At 41.1% G+C, this 20,397-nt stretch overlaps 2 protein-coding genes across 2 annotated transcripts; one reads left to right on the top strand and one right to left on the bottom strand.

Annotated features, from left to right (window-relative positions):
• Window positions 1-5,366: 5,366 nt before the first annotated feature.
• LOC311144813 (ubiquitin-conjugating enzyme E2 G1-like) lies at window positions 5,367-12,489 on the bottom strand. The gene is made up of 6 exons (XM_084180955.1): window positions 12,320-12,489; window positions 9,065-9,167; window positions 7,916-8,013; window positions 7,622-7,800; window positions 7,373-7,487; window positions 5,367-7,225 (listed from the first exon to the last, which is right to left on the bottom strand). The coding sequence occupies exons 1-5, from the start codon at window positions 12,360-12,362 to the stop codon at window positions 7,401-7,403; spliced, it is 510 nt and encodes a 169-aa protein (XP_084037081.1). The 5' UTR covers window positions 12,363-12,489; the 3' UTR covers window positions 5,367-7,225; window positions 7,373-7,400.
• Window positions 12,490-14,102: 1,613 nt separating this feature from the next.
• LOC311144547 (anaphase-promoting complex subunit 7) lies at window positions 14,103-20,291 on the top strand. Its single transcript, XM_084180577.1, has 11 exons — window positions 14,103-14,311; window positions 14,666-14,852; window positions 16,548-16,667; window positions 16,825-16,936; window positions 17,049-17,202; window positions 17,328-17,470; window positions 17,645-17,762; window positions 17,963-18,159; window positions 18,469-18,693; window positions 18,826-18,976; window positions 19,132-20,291. The coding sequence occupies exons 1-11, from the start codon at window positions 14,211-14,213 to the stop codon at window positions 19,319-19,321; spliced, it is 1,698 nt and encodes a 565-aa protein (XP_084036703.1). The 5' UTR covers window positions 14,103-14,210; the 3' UTR covers window positions 19,322-20,291.
• Window positions 20,292-20,397: the final 106 nt, after the last annotated feature.

Below are 20,397 nucleotides of genomic sequence, written 5' to 3'. Positions count from 1 at the left end.
TAAATGCACTGCAAACACATTGTTACATAATAATCTCACAGGCCTATTGCAGAAACCTTCCCAGCTGTCACTTATTTCTCTTCAGATGTTTCTGCATATTGTTTTGCCCCCGATTTATTTTGGGATTACATTTTAACTTTTGCTTTCACCACATTATTTGTTTAACACTTTTTTGATTACTACGTGATTCCATATGTGTTATTTCATAGTTTTGATGTCTTCACTATTATTATACAACGTAGACAATAGTAAAAATCCTTGAATGAGTAGGTGTTCTAAAACGTTTGACCGGTAGTGTACAAATAATCTACAGACATAAAATGTACAGTATGTAATAATGGTTTATAAACTATGTAAAAACTATTATAAGCAGTGTATAGGCAGACTCAAATTAGTGTTTTGAAATGATCAAAATTATACTATACTTCAATACATTATCAGAATAATATGTATGACTCACTTCATAATTAATTATTTCAAATGCAATCTTCTCACTCTGTACTGTGACTGTTGGCAATCTTTGGGAGGATAACTTTAGAGTGCACAGTGGTGCCCTTCCTCTGTCCATATGGCTTGATCCTAGATCCAGAATCTCTCTCATTGTCCATCTTGAACGTGATCCTATCTCCAGTAGTATTCTTGGTTCCATCCAAAGAGCTATGACCTTGAGGGAAAAGATTTAATCAAAGATGGGCAATAGTTGGTCTTTATTCCATTCTAAAGTAAATACAATTACCACACACCTGATTTAATACACCGGTGCAGCACATTGAGATAGTGTTGCTTCATCAGTCGTCTCATGTGCTCAGTGCTGTAGACATTTGCAATGCTGTAGAGATATCGTTTCTGTCCAGTTGTTAGGGTTGGATGCTGGAACATGATAACAATATTTTGTACAACACTACATTTACATTCAGCAATATATTAATTCTGGTATATTACAAATACGTTGCTGACATGTTACCTGTAGAAATGGTGCAGTCATCATGGACTTGGGGACGTGTATGGTTTTCACCTGCTGGTGGTCAGGAACCTTGAAATGTGCTGTCCTGTGCATCTCCACCCTGGTGTTTTGTTCCTTATACACATGCTCAGAGTCTGTCATATAGCCTCTATCTGTATTAATCACACAATGTTTACTTTTTATTTCCTCCCTTCATTTTTGATTGAGTAAAATGTTAATGATCAATCATCAGTAGTGTTAAATAAATTGATTCACCAAATTAACATTACACTAACATTTGGATACCCCCCAAAATACCACTTGGAAAGATATGGACCCGACTGGCTTCTGTGGTGTCTATTACATGCCACACAAAGGCTATTGCATTTCAGTTCTCTATCAACAGAGGAGCGCTTCACCTTGTATTACCGACTCACAAAATAGCCTATAGTTTCAAACTAACAATGTAAACATGCAAACATACAATGCATAAGTTAAACAACCAGTAGGCTATACAAACAGTACATACCTATATATCTATGATGGTACATGTTATTTGACTCCGCAGATCTACAAACATGAAATAATAGAAACTTGATCTGAGATGTTTGCATTGACGGCAATAATAGAAAAGCTCGAAAAACAAGTCGTCATTAAAAACAGATGTGTCTATAAATATAATGCACTCATTTCATTAACATTCATTACAGAAGCATACAGTTAGTTAATATTGCAAGCCTACCTTGTTGCTAAAACGCGACTACCACCGCATTTTATCAGGCGATCTCCTTTTCTTATTTCCTCGACAAATGTAACCTGTTTTCTCATGATTTTGTTACTTTGTAACAAATCGATGAGGTCAATTTTAGTATTGGTGGTTACAAGTATCAATCTTCCATTGCCATGGTCCTGTGAACAGGAGAGGATGCCAGTCCATGGGGCGGATCCAGAGCAGACTAGACAAGAGGTTTACAGTGCATTCAGAAAGTATTCAGACCCCTTGACTCTTTCCTCATTTTGTTACGTTACAGCCTTATTCTATAATGGATTACATTGTTTTTTCCACTCATCAATCTACACACAATACCCCATAACGACAAAGCGAAAACAGGTTTTTAGGAATGTTTGCAAATGTATTAAAAAGAAAAAACAGAAATACCTTATTCACATAAGTATTCAGACCCTTTGCTATGAGACTCGAAATTGAGCTCAGGTGCATCTTGTTTCCATTTATCATCCTTGAGATGTTTCTTCAACAGAATTGTGTCAAGGCTCAGATCTGGGGAAGAGTACAAAAATATGTATGCAGCATTGAAGGTCCCCCAAAACACAGTTGCCTACATCATTCTTAAATGGAAGAAGTTTGGAACCACCAAAACTCTTCCTGGAGCTGGCTGCCCAGCCAAACTGAGGAATCGGGGGAGAAGGGCCTTGGTCAGGGAGGTGACCTAGAACCCGATGGTCACTCTGACAGAGCTCCAGACTTCCTCTGTTGAGATGGGAGAACCATCCAGAAGGACAACCATCTCTGCAGCACTCCACCAATCAGGCCTTTGTGGTAGAGTTGCCAGACAGAAGCCACTCCACAGTAAAACACATGATAGCCCGCTTGGAGTTGCCAAAAGGCACCTAATGGAATCTCAGACCATGAGAAACAAGATTGAACTCTTTGGCCTGAATGCCAAGCGTCAGGTCTGGAGGAAACCGGTGAAGCATGGTGGTGGCAGCATCATGCTGTGGAGATCTTTTTCAGCGGCAGGGACTGGGAGGCTAGCCAGGATCGAGGGAAAGATGAACAGAGCAAAATACAAGAGATCCTTGATGAAAACCTGCTCCATAGAGCTCAGGATCTCAGACTGGGATGAAGGTTCACCTTCCAACAGGACAACAACCCTAAGCACATAGCCAAGACAATGCAGCAGTGGCTTCGGCACAAGTCTCAATGTCCTTGAGTGGCCCAGCCAGAGCCCAGACTTGAACCCGATCGAACATCTCTGGAGAGACCTGAAAATAGCTGTGCAGCGACGCTCCCCTTCCAACCTGACAGAGCTGGAGAGGATCTGCAGAGAAGACTGGGAGAAACTCCATAAATACAGGTGTGCCAAGCTTGTAGCGTCATACCCAAGAAGAATCAAGGCTGTAATCGCTGCCAAAGGTGCTTCAAGAAAGTACTGAGTAAAGGGTCTGAATCCTTTTTTTTTTTTTTTTTTTAGGGGGTAGATCAGCTTTAATATTGCAGATAGATTGTAACTTCCATCAATGTAATTGTCTGCATCACTTCCAATTCCCCATGTTTTATATATATATATATATATATATATATATATACACACACACATACATATACATACAGTGGGGGAAAAAAGTATTTAGTCAGCCACCAATTGTGCAAGTTCTCCCACTTAAAAAGATGAGAGAGGCCTGTAATTTTCATCATAGGTAAACGTCAACTATGACAGACAAAAATAGAAAAAAAAATCCAGAAAATCACATTGTAGGATTTTTTATGAATTTATTGGCATATGATGGTGGAAAATAAGTATTTGGTCAATAACAAAAGTTTCTCAATACTTTGTTATATACCCTTTGTTGGCAATGACACAGGTCAAACGTTTTCTGTAAGTCTTCACAAGGTTTTCACACACTGTTGCTGGTATTTTGGCCCATTCCTCCATGCAGATCTCCTCTAGAGCAGTGATGTTTTGGGGCTGTCGCTGGGCAACACAGACTTTCAACTCCCTCCAAATATTTTCTATGGGGTTGAGATCTGGAGACTGGCTAGGCCACTCCAGGACCTTGAAATGCTTCTTACGAAGCCACTCCTTCGTTGCCCGTGCGGTGTGTTTGGGATCATTGTCATGCTGAAAGACCCAGCCACGTTTCATCTTCAATGCCCTTGCTGATGGAAGGAGGGTTTCACTCAAAATCTCACGATACATGGCCCCATTCATTCTTTCCTTTACACGGATCAGTCGTCCTGGTCCCTTTGCAGAAAAACAGCCCCAAAGCATGATGTTTCCAACCCCATGCTTCACAGTAGGTATGGTGTTCTTTGGATGCAACTCAGCATTCTTTGTCCTCCAAACACGACGAGTTGAGTTTTTACCAAAAAGTTATATTTTGGTTTCATCTGACCATATGACATTCTCCCAATCCTCTTCTGGATCATCCAAATGCACTTCAGACGGGCCTGGACATGTACTGGCTTAAGCAGGGGGACACGTCTCGCACTGCAGGATTTGAGTCCCTGGCGGCGTAGTGTGTTACTGATGGTTGGCTTTGTTACTTTGGTCCCAGCTCTCAGCAGGTCATTCACTAGGTCCCCCCGTGTGGTTCTGGGATTTTTGCTCACCGTTCTTGTGATCTTTTTGACCCCACGGGGTGAGATCTTGCATGGAGCCCCAGATCGAGGGAGATTATCAGTGGTCTTGTATGTCTTCCATTTCCTAATAATTGCTCCCACAGTTGATTTCTTCAAACCAAGCTGCTTACCTGTTGCAAATTCAGTCTTCCCAGCCTGGTGCAGGTCTACAATTTTGTTTTTGGTGTCCTTTGACAGCTCTTTGGTCTTGGCCATTGTGAAGTTTATGTCTTACAAAAGTTCTGAACCTTTCTATTCTCATTGTTTCTACAGATTGTGAATTGAAATTAAACATTTTTGCTATAAGTATTATTATATTATTGATCGATTGACTATGACTTTTCAGATCACCAGGTAATGCTATCTGCAAGGTTAGCTCCAGGTAAATATTGCAATCCTTTAGCCATTGCTGGACCTGTGTCCAAAAACAAGCTACAAATGGACAGTACCAAAACAAATGATCTAATGATCCTGTCTCTTCGCAGCAAAATCTGCAGAACTGGGAAGATTGTATCCCTCATATAAATAACATTATTGGTAGCAAGAATTGTATAGAATAATTTAAATTGAAAGATTCTAAGTTTTGAATCTGGTGTTGTTTTGCGTATCAGTTCATAAACACTATGCCATGGGATCGGTACGTCAAAAATCTCTTCCCAACTATTTTGCAATCTATATGGGACGGCTGTCAATCCTTTGGTCCTTAAATGAAACTGATATACTTTTTTATTTATCACAGTTTTCCTTAACCAATTATGTTCTTTAATACAAGGCCGACAGACAAGTTCCTTACTTTCTCCGCCTTCCACGTTCCTCTTCCATTTTTGCGGTAAGGCTGCAATTATTTGGTTGTAATTTTGTGTAGAGCAGACATTTCCATATGTTTTTGTTAGCTGCATGTGCGACATAACTCCACCAGTCCTACCGATTATATCATTTACGAAAATTATACCTTTTAAAAACATTTTCCGAATACACTTTAAGTAATTTTCCCCATTTCATCACTTCCCATCCGATTAGACTAACACTAGATAAATAAAACAAACAAAATTACAAAAAGTATGACAGTTAACACATTTTATTGAGCTCATGTCAAATACACATGGCATTACCACTTTATGTTTAACACAACAAACATGGGGGATAGGGTGAGATAACAGGAGTACCTGGGAAAAACACGATTGAAATTATGAGTGTATTGCTTCATGATGTTTTAAATGCACGAAGTCTCTTATGCAAATACAGTGAACACCGGTCTGAGGTGTAATCTAAAGAGTAAACGGTAACAATTTATGTGTCATAAAGCCTACACAATACCATCAATTGTAAACCATATATCACATCCAAATATATGAATAATACCTGCATTTGTATGCAATCCCAGCATAGCTAATTTGTTGGCAAATTAACCAGCAAACATGACTGTCATTAGTGGTTAGTCATTTGATAGTATTAAAGTATCGGTCATGGCTATGGCATTGTTGAGGATGATTTGGTGTAGGCTTTAGGGTGTAGGCTTTAGGGTGTAGGCTTTATGGTGGCTCTAATGAACACCATCAAAGCAAAGTTGGCAAAGCACCCCACCACAATTCAAACACTGATTGTTATGCATAATGTTAAATCAACATGCATCAGAATGCGGTCCATTTTTATTATTTCAGAATAACACTTGATACCAGATTACTTTGAATTTTCATTCATTTTCACATATCAACAATCCCATTTAACAGACAAAACAAACCTAGATACCTTATGCATATTGTACACCTTCCTAACTAATGGTGTAATCGCATGCCTCCCAGTAATTTACCACCTGGTTTCACCCAGAGTAAATAGATGGTAGTTAATATCATGAGACTTCTGTCATTCCTTAAAGAAAGATAAACATGTTGTCCACAAGAGGCTGCACAATAACAGAAAATGACATGGCCTTAGTTTGAGGCTTTTGTACTCATAATCTGAATACACAAATCAGAATATAAATCTAGGGGTAGATGCAAATTCTACATGATCTGATCAAATAATAATTGTACACATGCACCAAGAAGCCAAAAGTGCCACCCATCACCCAGAAACAACCTCAGAGGGACACGTTTTATGTCAATCCCACTTACAGCTCCCATGTAACACTAGACTAAGAACAAATCAAACAACCATAAAACAAATGTGTAATCCTTTTAAGTTGAGGTAAATTCAGATGCCAGCAAACCGGTATATCCACTGAATAATCACAGCTTAATTCTTAACAATTTAGAACTTTTTGGTTGTTTTGGAAAAAGTTTAATTAAAACAGAGTGAGTAGGACCTCAGACTTGACTGTGACATGATTGGTAACAGACATTGTGATTATCTGGGTAGAGGACCAAGTCAACAAGCACACTCATAAAACCCTCCAGGGAGAGAACAACCGCCAAGAGGGAGTAGAACTAACATAAGGCAGCAGTGATCAAATGACAGTGTTGAAAGACAAAAACATGTTTGACAAGGTTTTGCAGGCAGGCCGGCATTCTGTAGAGGTGACTGCGAGGATGGGACACTTGGTGAGAACCTAATAATGAGAAGAACTGGCTTTCATGTGTTTTAAAATTTTCAAGCACAACAAACAAATTGCATAAGAAACCTGGTATAAAGTAGAAACTGTTCAGCAGCAGATTTAAAAAAAGCAAGATAATTTACAGTAGTGACATATCTTACATAATATTTTTCAAAATAAATTAAATTAAATATACAATTCCAGGTAGGAAATGGAGGGAAATATTTGCTGGTAGGTTTCTCACATTCATTCCTCTTACGAAAAACAACGACCTTTCAGGAAAAAAAAAAAAAAGTGTCTGGCCGACCAAATCCCATGATTGGCAAAAGAAGGGGTGCAAAAGCCTAGTCTGAACTGACTATTTTCCTTCTGAAGCCATTTCCTTTAGCTAGATGGAAGAGGGGAAAAACATTCAACATTTTCTACCACAGTCAAGTATGAAACAGAAGAGTCAAAACTGAACATTACAAAATAATGATTGCATTCCTTTCAATAACAACAAGAATGAGTCGGTAGGTATATGTTGCTTACTCACCCTGGAACTTTGCCATTGAGTCTGGGTTCTAGTCAAATGCCATCTCCTGGCTTTTCCGTACACAGCGAGCCACCTTCCTCTTGAATTCACCATTAGGATCCTCCCTCCACTCTTTCTGTGGGACAGGCGCAAACTCCATTTCACAATCTCAATAGCACAGTTGTCCTTGTCACTTTGACACAGGTTCTGGAAGTACTTGGATTGTAACACACAAAGTCAGTGTTAAATACATGTATTATCACAACTCACCGCAGCATCCACATTAGCAGGCGAATCACTGTTTGGGTCGGCCAGCATGGAGATAACACTAATCATAATAGTCTCTACAGTGTGGATTGGAAGCCAACGTTCCTCTGGCTTCTCATAGCCAAACCTGTCCTCTCCTGGCTCATGCAGTATTGAGATACATACATCGCCATTCTTTGCCACTAAGGGAGATGAAAAATAATAATATACACTAGTAAACAGCAAACACTCTAATGATTAAAAAAGGTTACGGCTCTAGGTTTAGTAGGGCTCATAAAGTGTGACCAGTGTTTTTACCATTAGGATGCCAGATTTCAGTGATCAACTTCATCTTGGGAGGCCGTAGTGGATAATCATAGGGAAAGGTCAGGTATGCTTTAAAAAACCCTCCTTCACTGTAATGGAGAGAACAGAGAAAGCATTTCACATTTTAGTCATTTAGCAGATGCTCTTATCCACAGCGAGTTAAAATTAGTGCATTCATCTTAAGGTAGCTGGGTGAGACAACCACATATCACAGTCGTAGCAAGTACATTTTCCCTCAATAAAATAGTTATCAGCAAAGTCAGTGCTAGTAGGAATATATACACACTTAGTGTACAAAACATTAGGAACACCTTTCTAATATTGAGTTGCACCTCCTTTTGCCCTGAGAACAGCCTCAATTCGTCGGGCATGTACTACAAGGTGTCAAAAGCATTCTACAGAGATGCTGGCCCATGTTGACTCCAATGCTTCCCACAATTGTGTCAAGTTGGCTGGATGTCCTTTGGGTGGTGGACCATTCTTGATACACACAGGAAACTGTTGAGTGTGAAAAACCCAGCAGCGTTGCAGTTCTTGACACACCTACTACCATACCCCGTTCAAAGGCACTTAAATATTTCGCCTTCCCATAACACTCCTGAACAGCTAATCAAATGGCTACCCGGACTATTTGCATTGTATTCGGCGCATGTGACAAATACAATTTGATTTGATTCCCCTGGTCAGTCTATGTCATGGAAAGGGGGCCGTGGGATTAATTTAAGATAGTCTTTCAAGAGGTAGGGTTTCAGAAGTTTTCGGAAGATGGGCAGTGACTCTGCGGTCCTAGCATCAGGGTAAGCTGGTTCCACCATTGTACTCTACAGATTGTAGAGCATGAACCTGCAGGAGTGAGTCACTGCTTTGATGTTTCCAGAGAATGACAGGGTGTTGTTCAGGGTCACGCCAAGGATCTTTGCACTCTGGGAGGGGGACAATGTGGAGTTGTCAACTGTGATGGAGCGGTCTTGGAGTGGGCAGGCCTTCCACGGGAGGAAGAGCAGCTCCGTCTTGTCAAGGTCAAAGCAGTCATCATCCCCATTTACCCATCTGAGAGCACTTTCAAAGTATGTACTCCGCTTCTTTAGGAATATCAACCCATGTTCATAGACACATTCTCAAATAAATGTCCTAACTTACAAGAGGGTGTCTTGTGGCCCTATGATGACAACCTCCCATTTGTATATATCCTCATCATCTATTAGGCCAGCTGAAAAGCCCTCCACTGGGTTCTTGTTGAGCTCTGAAATAGAAAGACACAAGGTAATGAAATGCACCAACTAACAAAAAACACAAAAGGAACAGTGACAAGTTGTGTAGAAAAAGAGTCACAGCTACCTATTGTCTGTGTGGCCAACTGAAAAGGTGGCCTGTATGTACCCCCCCTCAGGTGCAAAAAATGAACTTCCATTGGCTGAAAAATGTTCATGGTGTCTGACAACCGCCAAGATATATAAACGTTTAGCTATTTACTAAAATACAGAAGGGGATGGGGTTAGTTAATACTTTGCCTTCAGAAAGTATTCAGACCCCTTGACTTTTTCCACATTTTGTTGTGTTACAGACAGAATTTAAAATATATTAAACTGAGATTCTGTGTCACTGGCCTACACACAAAACCCCATAATGTCAAAGCAGGATTGTGTTTTCAGACATTTTTATAAATTAATTAAAAATAAAAAGCTGAAATGTCTTGAGTCAATCAGTATTCAACCCCTTTGTTATGGCAAGCCTAAATAAGTTCAGGAGTAAAAATTTGCTTAACGAGTCACATAAGTTGCATGGACTCACTCTGTGTGCAATACTAGTGTTTAACATGATTTTTGAATGAGTATCTCATCTCTTTACCCCACACATACAATTATATGTAAGGTCCCTCAGTCGAGCAGTGAATTTCAAACACAGATTTGGGAGGTTTTCCAATGCCTTGCAAAGAAGTACATCTATTGATAGATTTGTAAAAATAAAAAAAGCAGACATATTGAATATCCCTTTGAGCATAGTGAAGTTATTAATTACACTTTGGATGGTGTATCAATACACCCATTCACTACAAAGATACAGGTGTCCTTCTTAACTAATTTGCCGGAGAGAAAGGAAACCGCTCAGGGATTTCACCATGAGGCCAATGGTGACTTTAAAACAGTTACAGAGTTCAATAGCTGTAATACGGGAGAAAACTGAGGATGGATCAACAACATTGTAGTTACTCCACAATTCTAACTTTAATGACAGAGTGAAAAGGAGGAAGCCTGTACAGAATAAAAATATTCCAAAACATGCATCCTGTTTGCAATAAGGCACTAAAGTAAAACTGCAAAAAAATTGGCTAAGAAATTAACTTTATGTCCTGAATACAAAGCGTTATGTTTGGGGCAAATCCAACACAACGCATCCCTGAGTACCACTCATCATATTTTCAAGCATGGTGGTGGCTGCATCATGTTATGGGTATGCTTGTCATTGGCAAGGAATAGGGAGTTTTTTAGGACAAAAAGAAACGGAATAGAGCTAAGTACAAGCAAAATCCTAGAGGAAACATGGTTCAATCTGCTTTTCAACAGACATATTCACCTTTCAGCAGGACAATAACCTAAAACACAAGGCCAACTTTCCATACATGTTTGCCCATGGAAGAAGTGGTCAGAAAGTTACTTTTTGTACCTGAATGCAAAAACATTCAGGAGATAAAGGTGCTGAAAGTTGACCATTTTGCATACCCCACCATACCATAAGACATCCATGTTCTAATCACTGGAAGAGATAAACTGTTGAGTTTTATATAATTTAAAAGCTTACAAACATAAAAAATAATCATATTTAAACCTTTAACGTCAATGATCTAAAACACCTAAACTCCGGGGGTTTTCATATTCGCATATTTTGTAGCTTAGACCCCATTTCAAATCATCTTAGGTTTTTGTGTTGTGCCCACAATCTGTTGAGAAACAAAATGCTCTGGAATACAGGGTTGGTGTCATTTCAAACATAGAAGTTGCATTCATAGAACAGACCTATTCCTTCAGAGCACAGCAATTTAGCTGGTACACCATTGAAATGGAATTAAAATGTTTACTTTAATTCCTACCACAAAGATGACCGCCGCTCCACCCACCGTCGAATGTCAACTTAAATGGTAATTTCTATTATTTTATCTATATTTCTATAGGTTTCCTATGGAGGATTGACAGTATAATTTAAAACAGATATTCCCATAGTCAACATTCTCTGATGTGTGGAGCTCCAACCATCTTTGTGGTACAATATGAAAGTTTACATTTCATTTTTATTCCCATTTTAGTACATTTATCAGCCAAAACATGACACCCACCCTGTATTAAAGAGCACGTTGTGTTTCAACCGATTGTGGGCACAACACAAAAACCATAGATTATGTCAAATCGGGTCTAAACTACAATATATGCGAATATTTAAACAAAAATCGTAGTTTACGCGTTAAGATAATTGACGTTAAAAGGTTAAAAATGTCATTTTTTAATACAAAAAAAATCTAAAATTCTGAAATTATAAAACTGTTTGTAAGCTTTTAAATTAAATCAATCTCAATTTTTATATTTTGCAGTGATTAAGACATGGACGTCTCATGGTATGGTGGGGTCCGCAAAATGGGTCAACTTTGGTTACCTTAATCTCTTGAACGTTTTGGCATTCAGGTCCAAAAAGTAACTTTCTGAGCACTTATACAATGAGAAAATATGTATGGAAGGTTTCGTTCAAATCAAAAGGGGTGATGTCAAAAAGTGATTGAATTCAAATGGATTTACCCGTATATGCTAGCTGTCAACAGCTAATGGAGTTAGTTAGCTACAGTGAATGTATGCCATTGCCAGAACAAGTGAACAGGCTAACAATGATGTGATGTTCCCACCACTGACAGATGGGCCTGGGGCTGATAATTCCTTTGTTCCTTGGCTAGCTTGTTAGCTAGCTAATAGCAAGCCAGATCATGTTAATAGCCCACTAGGGTTGTGATTGACTACAGACAGAGGTTGGTATAAGATTAGGTTATGGCTAGATAGTTATTTCCTCTATAGCTCGAATCAGTAACAAAATATTGACTTCCTAGCTAGCCAACTAACGTAACGCTGGTGACGTTCTCGTTGACAGTCAACATGTTAAACTAGCCAATTCGCCAGTTTAGACTACTCCAATGCATTACATGGGGTTAGCCGTGCAGTTGAATTCCGTCATCTTAACATGGTAATTTAGCGGAAAATATATATAGCTAGACTGTGTTTACAGGCGACATCATTGCACGAATGTAAACAAACAATCGTGGCTGCCCTCGTTGAACCCGGCGGCTGGTTAGCTAGGCTAACGTTAACTAGCTACGAAGCTTGGGGGTCTCTTTCTTTCTTTAAATCTTTGTCTTACCTGCCAATTGCTTTCGAAGAAGTAATGCTGATTGTTCAGTCATTGTATGTGGGCTTCAACCGAAAAAACTGTGTCGCCAAATACTGCGAGAAATAATAAAATAAAATTGCCAACTAGATAGGTTACCTCCTCTGTGTTATGGACAGGATCGTGGTAAAATTTTTTCAAACAGCGCTTGCGCAGCAACTATAGCTGACTAGACTTTTCTCCTGAACATGAACACTTTGAGTGGGTATTAAAGTATTTAAAACCTATGATTTCAATTTAAATCATTTATACCAAGGAGGGGGGGAAAACGTATAATATGTATGACACATGTAGTAAGGATAGGATGTTGTTTTTATAAAAGCAAAACATAATTGATGGGTCCTTCAATTTGAGAAAGTGAGGTTAGGATATATAAGTTATCCAGTGCGAGCATATGTGCCGAATACCTTAAGATGTTACAGGTGTCAAACTTATGGGCATGTGGCAGCAGTGTGTAGGAGGGAGATTCCAAGGTGTGAGAAGTGTGCAGAAGGGCATGAGACAAAGGAGTGTGAAGCAGTGGGGAAAGTGGTGGTGAGTGGTAATTGTAGGGGTGGCCATGGGGCTGGGGATCAGACATGTCCAGTGCGAGAGAAGCAGGTTGACGTATCCAGGGTAAGAGTAGAGAAGAAGTTGTCATATGCGGAGGCAGTGAAGACAGTAGAGGAATATGCGTCAAGGGGGAGGGATCCTGAGAGAAATGGCGTGAGTTGTAGAGATGTACCAGTACAGAGGGATAAACCAAAAAGTGATATATTGTTCAGCAAGATTGGGTTTTTAGTGTTTATAGTAATGGTTATTAATTGTACTGCAGGGATGGAACGCAAATCGAAGAAAATTGAGGTGGTGGTGGCAGCTGCAGAGAGATATTTGGGTGTTCGAGACTGTTGGTGAAACCATAAGGAGAGGAAGTACAAAACCAACGACGCTAGACGGAGAGGAATATGTTTAAGCAAAAGGCAGTTTATTAAACACAGAGATAGCTGGTACTGCTCAAGCTACATGCATGGGATCCTGCTAATTAACATACATGGACCTAATCATATGCCACGCTAATAGTGTCAGCTGAGAAGGATGGATAAACAGAGTTTACAGCATTTACTTATACGATGTAACATGGTGAAAGGGGTCCTTCTTCTAGTCCCTTGATTGGTTCCCGAGGCGTAGGAGGCGGGTCTGCTCTGTCCAGAGAGGCATGAAAATGAGTGTGCGTATGCATGGAGATGTGTGTGTGAATGTGTATGTCTCATGGGAAAGACTCGTGGGGAGCAACCAGATTGTGGCCTGTGGCGTGGGTGTTGTCCTTGACAAGATATTGGTCCTCTGTCCATTGTTCTTGCATAGGAACAGCATTGATTGAAAACAAGCTCCTAACATTAAAATGGGTCATGCACAAGATTTTAGTCAGACCAAGCTATAACATTTTATATTTACTACGACAAGACTTGACAGCAGAAGAGTTACAGGGAGTGTTAAGTGGTGATGTCCCATCAATTCAGGTTGAGGGCATGAGGTAGGAGTGAGTGTATTTAAACAGTGGAGAAGGGTGGGGTTAATTATTAGTTGTAGTGTTGAAGGTGTGAGTGTAGTGTTAGATGGTAGGATATTTCTTTGCTTTGGTTTATTTTATTTTTCAAGGAAAAATAAGGGAGTTGAACTCCAGTCTAGTAGGTGGCGGTAATGCAACAAATTGGATGCCAACCGCCGTTAAACCTCATTGAAGAAGAAGAATAAGTGTCCTTCAACTTCCGGCGCCATATTTAATACATCGCAGTTTGTGATGATAGCTAGCAAGTTAACTGACTATTTGCAGTCATATAACTTTTGATTTTGATCTCAAAGCAAGCCATCAAAATACATCGAAATGAACGTCATAGATCATGTACGGGATATGGCCGCTGCGGGACTACACTCAAACGTTCGGATAATGAGTAGCTTACTGCTGACAATGAGCAATAACAATCCGTAAGTATTAGCTTGTTGGCTAACGTTATTACTGAACATCCACATATTATCTAACTAGCTAGCTATTTATTCCGTTCGATCAGCTTCGAAAGCATATAATTCTGTACAATTGATCAAAACACGTGTCCTAATGAATGCATGTTGATCGTCACGAGACAAGTGGAAGTTGACAAACAAGCAATTGTAGCAAGCTAGCTAACTAGATCGTTTAAAATGGGTGTAAATGTAGTTAGCTGGATTAATTCAGACTATTTGTAAATATATGTTGTATGTTGATTGCTATTTATCTTGACCACTTAAATTAGTCAGTCGAATACTGTGCCATTGATGCGCGTGCCACATCTGTTCTTGTAGAGAGCTGTTCTCACCATCCCAGAAGTACCAGTTGCTGGTTTACCATGCAGATGCCATCTTCCATGACAAGGAGTACCGTAATGCTGCTTGCAAGTACAACATGGCACTGCAGCAGAAGAAAGTGCTCAGCAAAACTTCCAAAGTGCGCCCATCTACCGGGGGAACTGCATCCTCCATGCAGTCACAGGTGTGTAAGGCTCCCAACTCTGTCAATTACAACACAACTATCTATATTAGCAACAAGCATTAATGTCATTAATAAAAAATAATGCACATTGCATTCGGAAAGTATTCAGACTCCTTCACTTTTTCCACATTTTGTTACGTTACAGCCTTATTCTAAAATTGTTTTCCCCCCTCATTACCCCATAATGACAAAGCAAAAACAGGTTTAAATTTTATTTTATTTTACATAAGTATTCAGACCCTTTACTCAGTACTTTGTTGAAGCACCTTTGGCAGCGATTACAGCCTTGAGTCTTCTTGGGAATGACACTACAAGCTTGGCACACCGGTATTTGGGGAGTTTCTCCCATTCTTCTCTGCAGATCCTCTCAAGCTATGTCAGGCACAGCTATTTTCAGGTCTCTCCAGAGATGTTCGATCAGGTTCAAGTCCGGGCTCTGGCTTGGCCACTCAAGGACATTGAGACTTGTCCCGAAGCCTCTCCTGCGTTGTCTTGGCTGTGTGCTTAGAATCGTTGTCCTGTTGGAAGGTGAGTCCGAGGTCCTGAGTGCTCTGGAGCAGGTTTTCATCAAGGATCTATCAGTACTTTGCTCTGTTCATCTTTCCCTCAATTCTGACTAGTTTCCCAGTCCCTGCCGCTGAAAAACATCCCCACAGCATGATGCTGCCACCACCATGCTTCACCGTAGGGATGGTATTGGCCAGGTGATGAGCGGTGCCTGGTTTCCTCCAGACGTGATGCTTGGCATTCAGGCCAAAGAGTTCAATCTTTGTTTCATCAGACCAGAGAATCTTGTTTCTCATGGTCAGAGTCCTTTAGGTGCCTATTGGCAAACTCCAAGCGGGCTGTCAGTGCCTTTTACTGAGGAGTGGCTTCCGTCTGGCCACTCTACCATAAATGCCTGATTGATGGAGTGCTGCAGAGATGGTTGTCCTTCTGAATGGTTCTCCCATCTCCACAGAGGAACTCTGGAGCTCTGTCAGAGTGATCATCTGGTTCTTTGTCACCTCCCTGACCAAGGCCCTTCTCCCACGATTGCTCAGTTTGTCCTGGGGCGGCCAGCTCTAGGAAGAGTCTTGGTGGTTCCAAACTTCTTCCATTTAAGAATGATGGAGGCCACTGTGTTCTTAGGGACCTTCAATGCTGGAGAAATGTTTAGTTACCCTTTCCCAGATCTATGCCTCGACACAATCCTGTCTTGGAGTTCTACGGACAATTCCTTCGACCTCATGGCTTGGTTTTTGCTCTGACAACTGTGGGACCTTATATGGACAGGTGTGTGCCTTTCCAAATCATGTCCAATCAATTTAATTTACCACAGGTGGACTCCAATGAAGTTGTAGAAACATCTCAAGGATGATCAATGGAAACAGGATGCACCTGAGCTCAATTTCAAGTCTCATAGCAAAGGGTCTGAATACTTATGTATTTAAGGTATTTCTGTTTATTTCTTATACATTTGCAAAAATGTCTAAAAACCAGTTTTCGCTTTGTCATTATGGGGTATTGTGTGTAGATTGATGAGGAAAACAATGAATTTAATCAATTTTAAAATCAGGTGTTATGTAACAAAATGTGGAAAAAGTGAAGGGGTCTGAATACTTTCCGAATGCACTGTAAATAATTGTGCACAATGTGCAGGAAGGAATCACATTGCCTTCTGAATTGACCAATGACATTTATCTTTTTTTCCAGAGTTTGCCCTCAGAGATTGAGGTAAAGTATAAGATTGCAGAGTGCTACACCATCCTAAAGCTGGATAAGGATGCCATTGCAGTGCTTGATGGGATTCCATCTAGACAGAGAACCCCAAAGGTAGGCTGCCAAGTTCGAGGTCCCCTCCTGAAAGCCCCCTCATCTTCTCTCAATGTCAGCTAAGCTTGCAGTGCGTCTATGACTATTTCAATAAAGTAAAGCAGGCCAGATTCTTGCGAGGAATTTCAGAATTGCATATTTGTTTATCCTTCCTCAGATCAACATGATGCTGGCAAATCTGTACAGGAAGGCTGGGCAGGAACGCTCTGCTGTCACAAGCTACAAAGAGGTCCTGAGACAGTGTCCTCTGGCACTGGATGCCATCATTGGTATGGACTAGTGACTGGGATGTTTCTGTAGTGCATCACACAGACATTCCAACACCCAATGTTATTGTGCGCTACGTTTTGAAGGGTTCTTTTAACTCCTTGTCTGTTGTAGGTCTCCTGTCTCTGTCAGTGAAGGGAGCTGAGGTGGCGTCCATGACTATGGATGTGATCCAGAGTATTCCCAACCTGGACTGGCTCTCTGCATGGATCAAAGCCTATGCCTTCATACATGCAGGGGACAACCACAGAGCAATCAACACCATCTGGTGAGCAGACCAGTGCCTCAAACCTCCATGGGAGCGTTATTCATTTCATTAATCATCATCTCTGGTATTGTTAAGCTAGGGCTCTCATTCTGGGTTTTTGTCTGTTCCCTGATTCTCCTTCTCAGCTCTCTGGAGAAGAAGTCTTTACTGCGGGACAATGTGGACCTGCTGGTGAGCCTGGCAGATGTCTACTTCAGGGCAGGCGACACAAAGAACTCCATCCTGAAGTTTGAGCAGGCCCAAATGCTGGACCCTTATCTGATCAAAGGTACTGGACAGTAAGCATCAGAAAAAGCCATCACTGACCAAATACATACGTTTCTTAGGACTCACTAAGCCAGGCTAGTGATGCTTATCTAAGACATTAACTAATTATTTATATATATTTATTTATTTATTACTTTGACTAATTTTCAGTTATGTTGTCTATATTTGCTGTCAGGCATGGATGTATATGGCTACCTTATGGCACGTGAGGGGCACCTGGAGGATGTTGAGGTCCTGGGAGGAAGACTTTTCAACATCTCAGATCAGCATGCAGAGCCCTGGGTCATATCTGGGTAAGTAATCTTCTCAGAGACCAGAAATAAACGTGTGATAAGATCCAAGTCGATGAAATACTAAATTGAATGCAGTTTTCTATTTTTATTAATCTATAATAACATGTTTGTATTTTGTTATAACAGTAAAAAAAAAGGCCTGTTTTTCAGTCTATGTACACCAAATACATGTTCCTACCTATCTGTTTTTGGTGGCTCAGATGTCACAGCTTCTACAGTAAGCGTTACTCCCGGGCCCTCTACCTGGGTGCAAAGGCCATCCAGCTGAACAGCAACAGTGTGCAGGCCCTCCTCCTGAAGGGGGCAGCACTGAGGAACATGGGCCGAGTGCAGGAGGCCATCATCCACTTCAGAGAGGCCATGCGCTTGGCGCCATGCCGTCTGGACTGCTACGAAGGCAAGGGGACCTACTTGTTATGATCGCATCATTCTAATGAAAATCTGTTTTAAACTTGGTAACTGCCCCCACATCAAACAACATCAGATGCAAGTTTGCTTGCAAATTGGTTTGTGGTCCTATATGGCTCAGAGGGTAGAGCATGGCGCAAGCGCCAGGGTTGTGGGTTTGATTCCTGGAGCCATCTATACGCAAAATGTATGCACGCATGACTGTAAGTCGCTTTGGATAAAAGCGTCTGCTAAATGGCATATATTATATTATTTGTTGCTACTAGTATTGAGGTAGTAATGAGACTTCTGTCCTCAGGTCTGATTGACTGTTACCTGGCATCCAATGGAATCCGAGAGGCGATGGGGATGGCCAATAACATCTATAAGACCCTGGGAGCGAATGCCCAGACTCTGACAATCCTGGCCACAGTCTGCCTGGAGGATCCTGTGACGCAGGAGAAGGCCAAAACCCTGCTGGACAAGGCGCTAGCCCAGAGGCCTGACTACACCAAGGCTGTGGTCAAGAAGGCAGAGCTGCTAAGTATGTGGCTTGGTACCTAACCCTATCAGCTGTTGTGATGTAGAGATTTAGAACCATTGCATCTTCGTAAAGACATTTTTACCAGAAATGTAAGGGAAAAGATTTAGGATATTGTTTGTTATCCTATTTCAGGTCGGGAACAGAAATATGAGGAAGGGATTGCTCTTCTCCGGAATGCCTTAGCCAATCAGAGTGACTGTGTGCTGCACAGAATGCTGGGGGATTTCCTTGTGGCGGTCAATGATTATCAAGAGGCAATGGATCAATACAGCATAGCACTTAGGTAATGTTACACCCAAGTCCAGCGTTTTATACACCTCATGAAACTTTCAAGCAGTGTCGCCCTTAGGCCTACCTTTTCTCAAATATGTTAATGCTGTACTTTTGATCTTGAGACTGCCCAAGTTTCTCCATCATCTGACACTGTTTGTCTCTCAGCCTGGACCCAAATGACCAGAAGTCTCTGGAAGGAATGCAGAAGATGGAGAAGGAGGAGAGCCCTGCTGATGCCACTGTGGAGCTGGATGGGGATGACATGGAGGGCAGCGGGGAGGATGGAGACCTGGAAGGCAGTGACAGTGAGGCAGCCCAGTGGGCAGACCAGGAGCAGTGGTTTGGCATGCAGTGACTCGGGCCCACTGCAGCGATCCCAGGGAGGCAGGGGGAATAAACCACACATTTTTACATTTTAGTAATTTAGCAGACGCTCTTATCCAGAGCGACTTACAGTTAGTGAGTGCATACATTATTTTATTTTCATACTGCCCCCCCCCGTGGGAATCGAACCCACAACCCTGGCGTTGCAAACGCCATGCTCTACCAACTGAGCTACATCCCTGCCGGCCATTCCCTCCCCTACCCTGGACGACGCTGTGCCAATTGTGCGCCGCCCCATGGGTCTCCCGGTCGCGGCCGGCTACGACAGAGCCTGGATTCGAACCAGGATCTCTAGTGACCACTGCGCCACTCGGGCATCATGGGCTACCTGATGTACTCAATATGGGTGTATATAGCTCCATCCCAGGGTTATATAGAAGTCACCATAGCAGCCCCTGCTTTTTTGGGATGGACGCATCATTTTACTCATGACTCCGATGGGCAGAGAATTCACTAACCTTAAAATTCCACCTTTCCTAGTCTCCAACCCTTTGCAATCATCACTGATTAGTTCATAGGTGAAAATGTTACTAATTTATCCAGTTCAACCCATCAGGGGTCCTAGAGTAAAGGAGACTTGCTGGGTCATGACCTTTGATATTACTGTTTGCTTATTTTCTCTCTTGTAAACAGGAAATCTATGAAACCAGCGACTAATTCATTTGTTGCGTTTCTGTTTTGTGTTTCTTTACCCCTGTAACGTTTGCATTTATTTGCATGTATTAATTAACATGCTTCTTTTAAGAAAAATATTGGTGTGAAACTGGTGACATACTTTCCCTTTCTCTCAATGTTTAACGTGTCAATCATGGGGTCATTTCATTTGACTCACATTCTTTGCAAAGTAATGTTACAAGTTTTCCAATGCAAATGTGATTAAGCATGTGTTGTGCATTGTATATGTTTTGAAGATATAAAATAAAATCATGACAAGGACCTGACATTCCTTTTATTAAAGTTTGTGGTCATTTGTTGTAGTGACCTGTTCTTGAGGAACAATTCTAAAACATCCTTGTATTTAGGCTTCAAGCAAGGTAGCTTCAAATG

Source organism: Coregonus lavaretus (assembly GCF_964263955.1).
Source record: "Coregonus lavaretus genome assembly, chromosome: 17".
NCBI classification, from domain to species: Eukaryota; Metazoa; Chordata; class Actinopteri; order Salmoniformes; family Salmonidae; genus Coregonus; species Coregonus lavaretus.
Note: the sequence above shows the minus strand (reverse complement) of the source record. Positions and strands in the feature narration are given on the sequence as shown.